The sequence below is a fragment of the Glycine max genome, chromosome 15 (genome assembly GCF_000004515.6).
Source record: "Glycine max cultivar Williams 82 chromosome 15, Glycine_max_v4.0, whole genome shotgun sequence".
NCBI classification, from domain to species: Eukaryota; Viridiplantae; Streptophyta; class Magnoliopsida; order Fabales; family Fabaceae; genus Glycine; species Glycine max.
In genome coordinates, this window is record NC_038251.2 from 12,119,437 (window position 1) to 12,129,665 (window position 10,229).

General features: G+C 31.0%; 1 protein-coding gene across 5 annotated transcripts; it reads right to left on the reverse strand.

The window, feature by feature from the left end:
- Positions 1 to 3,264: 3,264 nt before the first annotated feature.
- LOC100816685 (5'-3' exoribonuclease 3) lies at positions 3,265 to 10,229 on the reverse strand. 5 transcript variants are annotated; one of them, XR_005888825.1, is made up of 6 exons: positions 9,862 to 10,229; positions 7,922 to 7,995; positions 5,958 to 6,074; positions 5,770 to 5,845; positions 5,519 to 5,601; positions 3,265 to 3,771 (listed from the first exon to the last, which is right to left on the reverse strand). XR_005888825.1 is itself a non-coding variant. In XM_041010034.1 (6 exons), the coding sequence occupies exons 3-6, from the start codon at positions 6,053 to 6,055 to the stop codon at positions 5,076 to 5,078; spliced, it is 270 nt and encodes an 89-aa protein (XP_040865968.1). In that variant the 5' UTR covers positions 6,056 to 6,062; positions 7,922 to 7,995; positions 9,862 to 10,227; the 3' UTR covers positions 4,945 to 5,075. The 5 variants fall into 5 exon arrangements, 2 of the variants coding, with proteins under 2 accessions (XP_040865968.1, XP_040865967.1); XR_005888824.1 differs by lacking the exon at positions 3,265 to 3,771 and adding an exon at positions 4,945 to 5,088 and having other exon boundaries at positions 7,889 to 7,995; positions 9,862 to 10,228; XR_003264695.2 differs by lacking the exon at positions 3,265 to 3,771 and adding an exon at positions 4,945 to 5,088 and having other exon boundaries at positions 9,862 to 10,227.

Here is a 10,229-nt window from a genome sequence, read left to right on the forward strand (position 1 = left end):
CACCCAATTGCCAACTCTACTTGTGAACCATATTTAACCATTATTGTCACAAGTACACATTGATATTTGCATATACATTCATGGCTTAATTATATATTTGGTCCTTTAATTATAATTTAAAGTTTAATTGGGTTTCTTAATTATTAAATTGTTCAATTAGATTCCTTATATGTTAAAAATGTTACAATTATACCTTTTTCGTTAGATCCATTAATTTTAATAACAAGAATTGGTAATTTTGCATTGGTTGCTAATACAACCGATGTAAAAGTTGTATTTTTTAAATAGCGAATTATGTAAACTACTTTGTTTGCATTAGCAAATAGTTCCACACCAAGAACATCCAGAATTTTTTTTTTTTTACAAATATCTTCAAATTTGTAAATGAAAAATAATGTTTTTGGATGGGTTTTGTTTGAAATTAAACAATCTACAAAAGCCCTCCACCAATTTCATGAAAGACAATCTCAATAGAGCAAAATCGAGAGTTGGGTTAGTAGTGGAAGTTGGTGGCGCGACAATGTCTATGAGCGATTTGATCTAGGTTCGTGGAGGAGGTTGGTAGCATGACCATGTCTATGCGCATTTGGATTTGGGTTCATGGTGGAGGTTGGTTGTGTGGTGGTGTTTGTTTGAGGTTGGATTTGGTTCCATGGAGGAGGTTGGTGGCACAACAGTGCACAGAGCACAATGGTGACAATGCATGGTGGCTTGTGGTGATGGTGCATGTTTGGGTTGAGTTCATGGAGGTTGGTGGTGGTTGAGTTCATGGAGTTTTGGTTAGAGAAAGGAAAGGAAGAAGAAAATGGATCAACATTACAAAATTGACAAAAAGAATATGATTGTTGCATTTTTAACAATTAAGAAACCTGATTGAATATTTTAATAATTAAGAGATATAAGTGAACTTTAAATTATAATTGAGGGACCAAATATATAATTAAGACTATATTTGTTTACTCTTAATCACTTGTAAGACAAAATTAACTACCATTAATGATAGATGTCTAAAAAAAATTTGAGGTTACATGAGAGTCAAATAATAAATTATAGAATTGTATAATTTTTTCCTCTCAAAAGAAGAATTGTATCATTTTTGTATTGGACCTTGTTGAACTTTTATGATGTTTGTTATGATTTTACAATTAGAAGCTTAGCTTAGATTGGTCCTCCATAAAGTTGGGCCTTCTAAAGCTTTTAACTTTTAGTTTTAGTTAGTTGGATTAGTTAGTTAGCTTGTTAGGCTTTAGGTTAGCTTCTTGGACCATGGGTCTAATTAGTTAGTAAAGGTATAACTACAACTTTTTAACTCTTTATAAGGAGCTTTGGATTAAATCTGATATTAGCATTTTTTTTTTATCGAATCCTCTTAAACTTATTAATTGAATTTCGATTGTCGCGTGGTTTCCATTTCTATTTCTTCCGTTCTGATATTTTTTCACCTTTTTTAATTTCTTTTGTAAGTATTGATGCTGAATTTGAGATCCTAGAAGAGGGTTTTATCACCCTTGGTACAAGTGTTGTTATTCTATCTTCTCTCATTCCGCGCGCTGGTGGAATACTAGAGCTTAATTAGTTTAAACGGATTCTTAGCCACAAGGGAAATGCAGATAACAACTACAATCTACAATAGCTAGTATACAAGCCACTTCCCTCTAATCCAATCCCTATAAAGCTGGAAAGAAAGTTGCAAGAGGATATGTTTCATATATATATAATCATTTTCAAAATGATTTCAACACAAGGATTTGGTTTGATGGGGAGAAAAGTCTATTATTCCTTGTGTTATCATCCAAATAAACTCTTGTCCGTTAATTATGTGTAAGAATAACCATTTCATTTTTTCTCATAATTTTTGCAATATTCTTTATAATATCATATTTCTCTTAATTTCCTTCCTCTTAATTTTCCATCTCTCTATACTTAAATTGTAGAAATTATTATAAAAATTAATTAACGTGTAAATAACATATTCAATACTGATAATTTGAAGGATGTCAATTGAATAGTCAACGCTAGTTAATTAGGCAAACAAAAATTCTAGAGCATGCACAATTATTTTTTTTTTACAAAGAGCATGGCCAAACAAAAACAAATGCATGGAAAACCTCCCGTTAGGGATACGTAAATTTTACTTCGATAAATTGGTTCAAAATTAAACTGATTTTAAAAAATTAGTTTTGAATTAATTTTTTTTATCAATTTTAAACCGGTTCTAAGAGCTCAAAAATCAAACTAATTTTCTAGAAACAATTAGATTAATTGAATTGGTTTTATAAAATAATACATTCATTTTATCTTAAACTAATTTAAAAAAAAATCAAATCAATTTAATTTAAGTTCAATTACAATTCAATTTAATCTGAAACTATTTTTTTTCAGACCTGCCGCACATACATGGATCAACAGTGTTATTTAATTTTCCACACCTACGATCAGAATTAAGTTTAGATAAATTTCTTTCATCTTTGATCCCCACCCTCACTGTATACCTGATAATGATATATATATATATATCCTGATCCCCATAAACCATATATAGAAAATCTTTTTCAGAAGAGCCTAATATTCATTTGAGTCTACCGTACGTGCCGCGAGCATCCTCCTTTCTTCCTTAATTAAAGAAAATTATTCTATAGACACATTCAAGTCCAAATGATATTTTTTTCACGTTCTCTCACACAATTTTTCTTCACCAACAGTTCATACAAGTTTGTGATACTGGTAGATTAATTTGTGGCCTCGTTAGTCTCAAGCCAATTATCAATAATGAGCTTAATTTGCTGTACTTTATGTACAGACGTGCACCGACCATATGTTTGTATATATTAATTAACTATACAACTAGCTGGTTAGCAGAACGTGGCGTCTCCATGTATATGTCTTAACTCTCCAACTTTGTTTCTAAAATAAGTTTCTCTCACAACACAAAGTTTCTCTTAAATGGGGTAACACAAATACTTTGGACTTCGCAGGTTAAGGGAATCAGAATTCCCCCAATACAATTAAGACCAATTAAGGCTGATGAAATGATGAGCCTCAAACACAAAAAATATTATATAGTTCATGGTCATAATCTAGAATTACATGGTCTTAGTTAATATTTTCTTAACACGAACTATTTCTTAATTTATATATAAAAAAATTAATAACATTGCATCTCATCACAAATCTAAACAAATCTAAACCACGTACGTACGTGATTCTAGAGTATGTATTAAGTTTTCTCTAAACATCTTCCAAGTGTATAGGCTTTGTATACTATATATATACACCGTCGTCTTTAGCTCCACCGTAGACTTTTTATTAAATATATATTATTATATAAAATAAAATAAAAACAAAATCAATTTAAAACAAATCATAATTACCCAATACTCCCAACCCCCCTCTCTCACATTGCACAATATATTGCTCACAAAAACTCAAAGACAGACACTTCAATTTCCTATGCAGTGTTAGAGGAGAAGCTGAGCTCACTGGGGTGGGAGCGTTAGTATGATGACCCTTCACTGCTTCAGTTCCAGAAACGCTCTACAGTGCACCTAATCTCCCTCCCAAAGGATTTGAAAAACTTCAGAGCCACGCACATGTATGACATAATCGTCAAGAACAAGGACTACTTCCAAGTTAGGGACAAGTAAGGGTGTCAAGTGAAACTGCATGGCCATTTGGGTAGGGCATTCTGCTTCCGTGTGTCACTGTTTGTGTGCTCTACAAAATTGAATTCTTGAAGAGCAGTTTCTTTTCCTTTTATTTTCTTATTTATATCTGCATGTAATGTTGGTTTGATTTTGGATTAGTCACCATGGGGTGGGTGTTTTTGTGCCTAAGTGTGTAAACCAGTCAAGTCGAGATGAATACTTAATCTTTAAACTTACATGGAAAAAAATTAAATAAGTTGCTTAAATTAAATAAAGCTTATCAATTTACTTAAGCAGCATAATTAAAAGTTTGAGTTTGAATATTGTTAAAAGAAATGAAACTTAAGCTTTGTGTAACTCATTTACAAATTATTTGTTCATATTTTTATACCTTTCTTTAAAATTATTTATGATCTTATCAATTTACCGTATATTAATTAATAAACATTTTAATATAAAACGATAATGTATAAATAGAACTATGTGCTCAATATGGTATGTGGAATTTAAAAAAATTAAACTATTACATTTTCATAATCTAGTAAATAAAATTTTCATAGTTTATTGATTACAAAAAAAAGTCCAAAATTAATTTTAACATGTTCAACAATAAATATACACATAACAAAGGCTAATAAAATTTGGTTCCAATTTTTATTTTTTTTTTACAATAAGTTTGATTCTAATGTGAGTTTGTTTATTGAATAAAATTATACACTACTAGAAATAATACTTACTAAGTCGGTTAAATAGGATATTTTATGACCATTTTGAACCGTCATAAAAAGCATTATCGTAAAATGGAGAAAAAATATAACAACGATTCCGATAACGGTCTTAGTATACACAACTTTCTAAGACAGTTATTACAATAACTATCTTAGTATGTCGTTTGTTTAGATGGGAATCTAAGACGATTATTTGCATAACCGTCTTAGAAGGTTAGCGATACTAAAACGGTTGTAGAATAACTGTCTTAGTATGTCTTTAGTGTAGTTGTCTTTCTACGACGGTTATACTGATAACAGTCTTAATATGTATCTTATTTTAAGACGGTTAATAGTATAACCATCATAAATTCCTAAGTATATCAACGACATACTAAGACAATTATTTCAATAACCGTCTTAGTATGTCTAGCATTTTTTTTTTGGTAAATTTTTATTTTGTGCTCTTTTATTTTTTTCTGCTCTCTAGTATCTTTAACAAAGACACTATACATTGATTTGAACCAAAACTATTATCATCATTTTTAACAATTGTAAAATAATTTAATTACATAATATAAGAATTTACATAATAAATGAGAAAGTCTACAATTTACAATAGATTTTGCAAGAATTTACAGGACTACATAATTTTACTAAAAAAATTGAACACGCAAATGACCATAACGATCTTTTAACAACACAGAATTTATCAAATTGTAAATTATCCAAACATCCTGTAAATAAAGCAAATGGTACTTTGTATCAGTGAATTGTAATTAAATATATATCTTTCCCATGTTATTATGCATTACAGATATAAACGAGTGGCAGAGACCATGCATGATCCACTCACACAGATAAAAAAATGTATTAAAATCATAACTTTTATATGGAAAAGGAGTTGAACCTAAGGAACACTCATACCAAGTTATAAAGTAAACTAGCAGCATGCTTATGTTTCATAAGAGGAAAAGAAAAGCAAAATACAAGAAAAAAAACTCAATCAATGAATATTGCAATTCATATCAATCATAATGGAATTCTATCAAGTCACGTATGCATCACATGAGTCTGTGTGTTGCATCCCCAAGCTCCTGACTAGAAATAGATCCTGGAGGGTTTTTCCTGATATAGAAAAAGGGAGAATAAAAAACAAAGTCTTACCTCCCATTTTCAGAATGGTGTCTCCTGCCTGAATCTTCATGCCACAAAACAGGTTCAGGTTTTAGATCCCCAATTTCAACAATCTGTACAAAAAAGCACATAATTTTATTTTTCCACCAGTAGACGAAACAAAAGCATACTACTTTAGAAAGACCAGTGTCTGCAACAAACATTTGAAATTGAACACTAGACTGGGAAAGGGACTTAGAAGTTGGAAGGTATAAATAAGGAGCACCTACTAAATTTAATACCTTTTTTAGAAATTTAACTCCTTGTGGTGGTCGGCTAATATGTTTATGTGCATCTGGGAGTCTATATATTGCACATCTGAGCAACAAGGTATGAAAAAGAAAATACGATAAATCACAGCAACTTTCACATCCATATGACCATTAATCATGTTCTTATTAAATTATACACACAGCATCAATAGACTTACATAACATGATTGTCCATGATATCTTCCATGCTTGCAATAAGAGACCTAAAAATAGGAGGGCAAGGTTCTCCACCATATAAGGATATGTAACCATTCATTCCACCACTGCATGTATCCCTAAATAACATCAGAAAAATAGTCCAGCAAGATATTAAAAATGTCATTTTGAATTTGAGTACATAAAGTAAACAAATTTGACAATTTCGTGCATCTGAAAACTATAGTGAAGTTCTATTGCAGCAGCAACAGCTATCGTACGTCTTTTGGAGAAAAAAGTCATTATCAACTTTTCAAACAATTGCTTCTTTGCTACTCTAAAATCACAATCCTTCCCAAAAATTTACAAGGCCCCCTCATGTTATCATAATATAGTAATATGCATATGTTCTTGTATTAATGTGGTGATTGGAATATTTTTTTATAAAATATTAATTTTAAGTCTTTACAAAATGCATCATCTGATACTAAAAAATTATAAAATATTTAAGCTTCTATAAATTATAATTTACACAATTAGTGTATTTGTGTGACTTGTTTGTTTAAAAGATAAAGTGATAAAATAACTATTAATTTTTTTGTCTATTTTATCTCTTAAATTTTTATATTTATTTATAAAACAGTTTCACATTATGAGAAAAATATCTATTTTTATGGGGATAAATTTTTATCAAATATATTTAAATCAAAAAAATATCTTAATGGGCAATTATCCCCATTGTGCTTAAGGTGAATCTGTGCCCAGTATAAATCTCATCAAAATTCTTTATTATTCGGTTAAAATTCATTAAAAATTATAAAATTATGAGTAATGTTTATTAGTGAGAACAAAAAAAATTAAAATTTTAATTAAATTCCAACTAATGATATATATTGGCTATTATTATGATAAGAAAAGAGAGGGTAAGTTGAGATAGGAATTGATGAAAAGAAGAAAAAGTAGAAACGCAGGGGTTTTAGGTGCTATCTAATTCCTCCTCTTCCTTTACCCATCCAACTTTATCCTCTCCAAAAATTAGAGGCACACTTTAGGTGCTAGTGGGTTTTAATGCCTTGAGACAAGAAACACCAAATATCACAAGTCTGACCAAAGAAAGGCATGGGTTTTTTCATGTGAATATTAGGAAAAGAAAAAAGTTAAATATTTGACTATACTGAGTCAACCACATCTCATGCATTGGTACTTCTTACATAATGATCTTTAATATAGGAATTAGGAAACCAATACATACTTATAATAATGAGTAGTTTATTGCCTTCAATTGTGATAAAAATTTCATTTTGTCATTTTGTTATGTAGCTTTGCCAAAAATTGAAATTGCTTAAGTCAAACATACATTGAACCAACCATTCAAACCCTTTGCAGTGAAAAAGTAGGAATTGTATCCATGTATGTTGCAACAGAAATAATTTTCATGTGTTTTAATTGCTACTAACTTAACCATGATGTAGGCAAAACTAGCAACAAAGTCCAGTTTCAGCTATTCTATTTCCCAATATGGCATCTAAAAATATTAGTAAGAGCATATAAGGTTGGTTATATTTTGATTAGAGTAGATAATATACATCAATTCTACTTAAAACATGTTGACTTTCCTACATGAGAAGGTCAAGCACATAACGAGAATAACTAGTGATGATGCAGAAAATGACTTTAGATAATATATGTGAACATGGGAAGTTCTTCAATATTAAATGTCATTTTTCTAGTAATTTAACCAACCTGCCACAAACACACAATAAAATAAATGCACAAGGGAGCACAATGTCCAACATTTTAATTGAAATAGCAACCTCAACAACATTTTATTCAACAAGAGACTTGTCCTATCACTACTGGTATAAACATATGTGTAATAAATAAGGTCAACATAAGAAAAATTACTTCTATACACACACACACACATGTATAGGGTCAAGAAGAAAGTCCTCACCAAATAGCTATAGAGCAAACCAACAAATTAAACCTTCTGATGATGGGGAACTGGAGAGATTTACAGCAAATCTGAGCCTTCCAAGTAAGACTTCAAGACACACAAAGCTAAAGCAAATAGAAAAATGCAATAGATTAGAATCACTATTATTAATCACAACACTCATTAAAACCCCCCAAAAAATGTAAACAAAAGAAGAATTAGTCTTCTAATGTTAACTCTCTTCATGAAGTTTACGCATTATTGTTAAGCATGTAATTGACATTGTGTTTGGTATCTTCCAAGAAGGATTAGTCTTCTAATGTTAACTAAAGAATATTCTCGATACATAAAAAAATGAATTAATTTAATAATTCTATACAGAGAGCTTTGGCACTAAGTGTACCAGTCCAAAAAAGTAAGCTCAAATAATAGCATTGTCATATTACTTATAGGAAACACTACTAACTAGTATTATTTATATAAGTACATATATAATTTATTCAGGCACTTAATTGCCTATCTCATGTGGCCAAAGCAACTCCTAATTAAGTACATATAATTTATTGTAGTCTTAGTTCAATTGTAACTTTTTTGGAGAAGTAGCTACTTACAAGGTACACAAGTTGGCTTTTGAAAAAAGTAAAGACAATCACGATTTTTTTCCACGTATTCTACGCGCTACTAAAGTCAACTAGCTAATAAAGCATAAGAGAGTATGTTCACTATCTTGGTGCGTAGCTCTACAATTGAACACCAACTTCAACTTGAATTTTGGTGGCAAACATGGAATCAAACTACTCAAACCCAAAGTTGTTGTATTAGCATTCACAAACAGAGCACCATCATCCAAAGAACGCCAAGATTCTCCACATTCAAAACCATTAGATTCATGAGTTTTCTAACTCTCACTAATTACTTGATTTTTTTGCTCATATTTTCCAGCTTCTATATGGTATCTGTGCATCATAACAGGTAAGAAAATTGAGTATGGGTCACCAAGGATGTCAACTGAGTACCTATATGGATGGCGTTTTGAGCCAAAGGATAGTGGAACACCTTATCTAACCTACAACTTTGGAGTCTTGACCATAAGTCCACATGGAACACTTAAATTGGTAGATTTTTTTAACAAAAAGATATTTCTGGAGCTTGAGGTGGATCAAAATAAGTCTGACCTTTATGGGACATGTGGGCCGTTTGGAAGTTATGATAACTAAACATTACCAATTTGTAGCTGTTTTGAGGGGTTTGAGACCAGAAATCCAGAGGAATGGAACCGGGAAAATTGGAGGGGTTGATCTCTTCATTCATGTGCCAGCAAATCTTCTAGTTGTAGGTATGTTTTTCTCTACTTTTACTCAATATTTTGGGGATATTTATGAAGGATACAAATAATGAGAAGTCAATGAAAAAGCAGAAGAAAAGAAAATCCTAAATCCTTACATAAGTACACATTTCAATGAAAAGAAAGAAAACCAATTGTTCAATTATACTGCGAGTAAATTCTAGTTTCTTCCCAACAAAGGATCTAAACACCCCAAAAAGGAAAAGGATTTTTTTATTTATAATTTTTTTATCCTAGATTGGAAGATACTTGCCAGCAACAAAAGCAACTTCAAATACAAGCAGATCTCTCAGTAAGCAATAGAAAAAATTTGAGTTACCAAAACGAAGCAGATATGCACCAAATTGGCAAAATCAAGGGAAAATATTTTGAGTCAAGGAAGAGGAGCTACAAATAATAAAGGCTTGAGCCTAGAAAAGGAAAAGGAAACAAAGAAAAAAAAGAAAGCACAGAAGACACATAGTGAGCGAGGGAAGTATAGGAATAGGTATGGAAATATTGGATCTGAATTGTGTAGAAAATATGTTTCTTAAGGGAATGAAAATGACAACAAAAACACAAACTTCGTCCAATGCCAATATTTCTAAGACTAAAACTAAAAATATCAATGCAAAGAACAAGAATAAAACCAACATATCGAGCTTACCTAGCTTAAAGTAACCACTTTCTGCAACTTTTTCATCCTCGCTAAGTATTGAGTTGTAGGATATTGAAAAGTAAAACCCATTAAAAACCCTTGTTTCATACCTTGTTCAAGGTTCCTCAAATTAAAACATGAATAAACAGAGGCTTTCATCACATTACTTGTATCACAACCTAAGACGTACGAAAGTCGCTAACACAGACAATCGATGCCTCCTGAGCTTATAAGCAGGTATAAGTGAATGATAGTGTTTGAGGGGGTTATAATGTTTCAATGAGACTAAGGTTGACGGACACAAACCTAGCGAAGACTCATAAGACAACGGAGTAGAGGGCAGAGAAAAAAAGAACGCGTGCTGAATGGGCCTAGGG

Coding starts and splice junctions, on each gene's coding strand:
- LOC100816685 (XM_041010034.1), bottom strand. CDS start 6,055: ATGAATGGTTACATATCCTTATATGGTGGAGAACCTTGCCCTCCTATT. Junction 5,846..5,957: donor ATCATGGACAATCATGTTAT/GTAAGTCTATTG, acceptor CTTGTTGCTCAG/ATGTGCAATATATAGACTCC. Junction 5,602..5,769: donor GAGTTAAATTTCTAAAAAAG/GTATTAAATTTA, acceptor TTTTTTGTACAG/ATTGTTGAAATTGGGGATCT.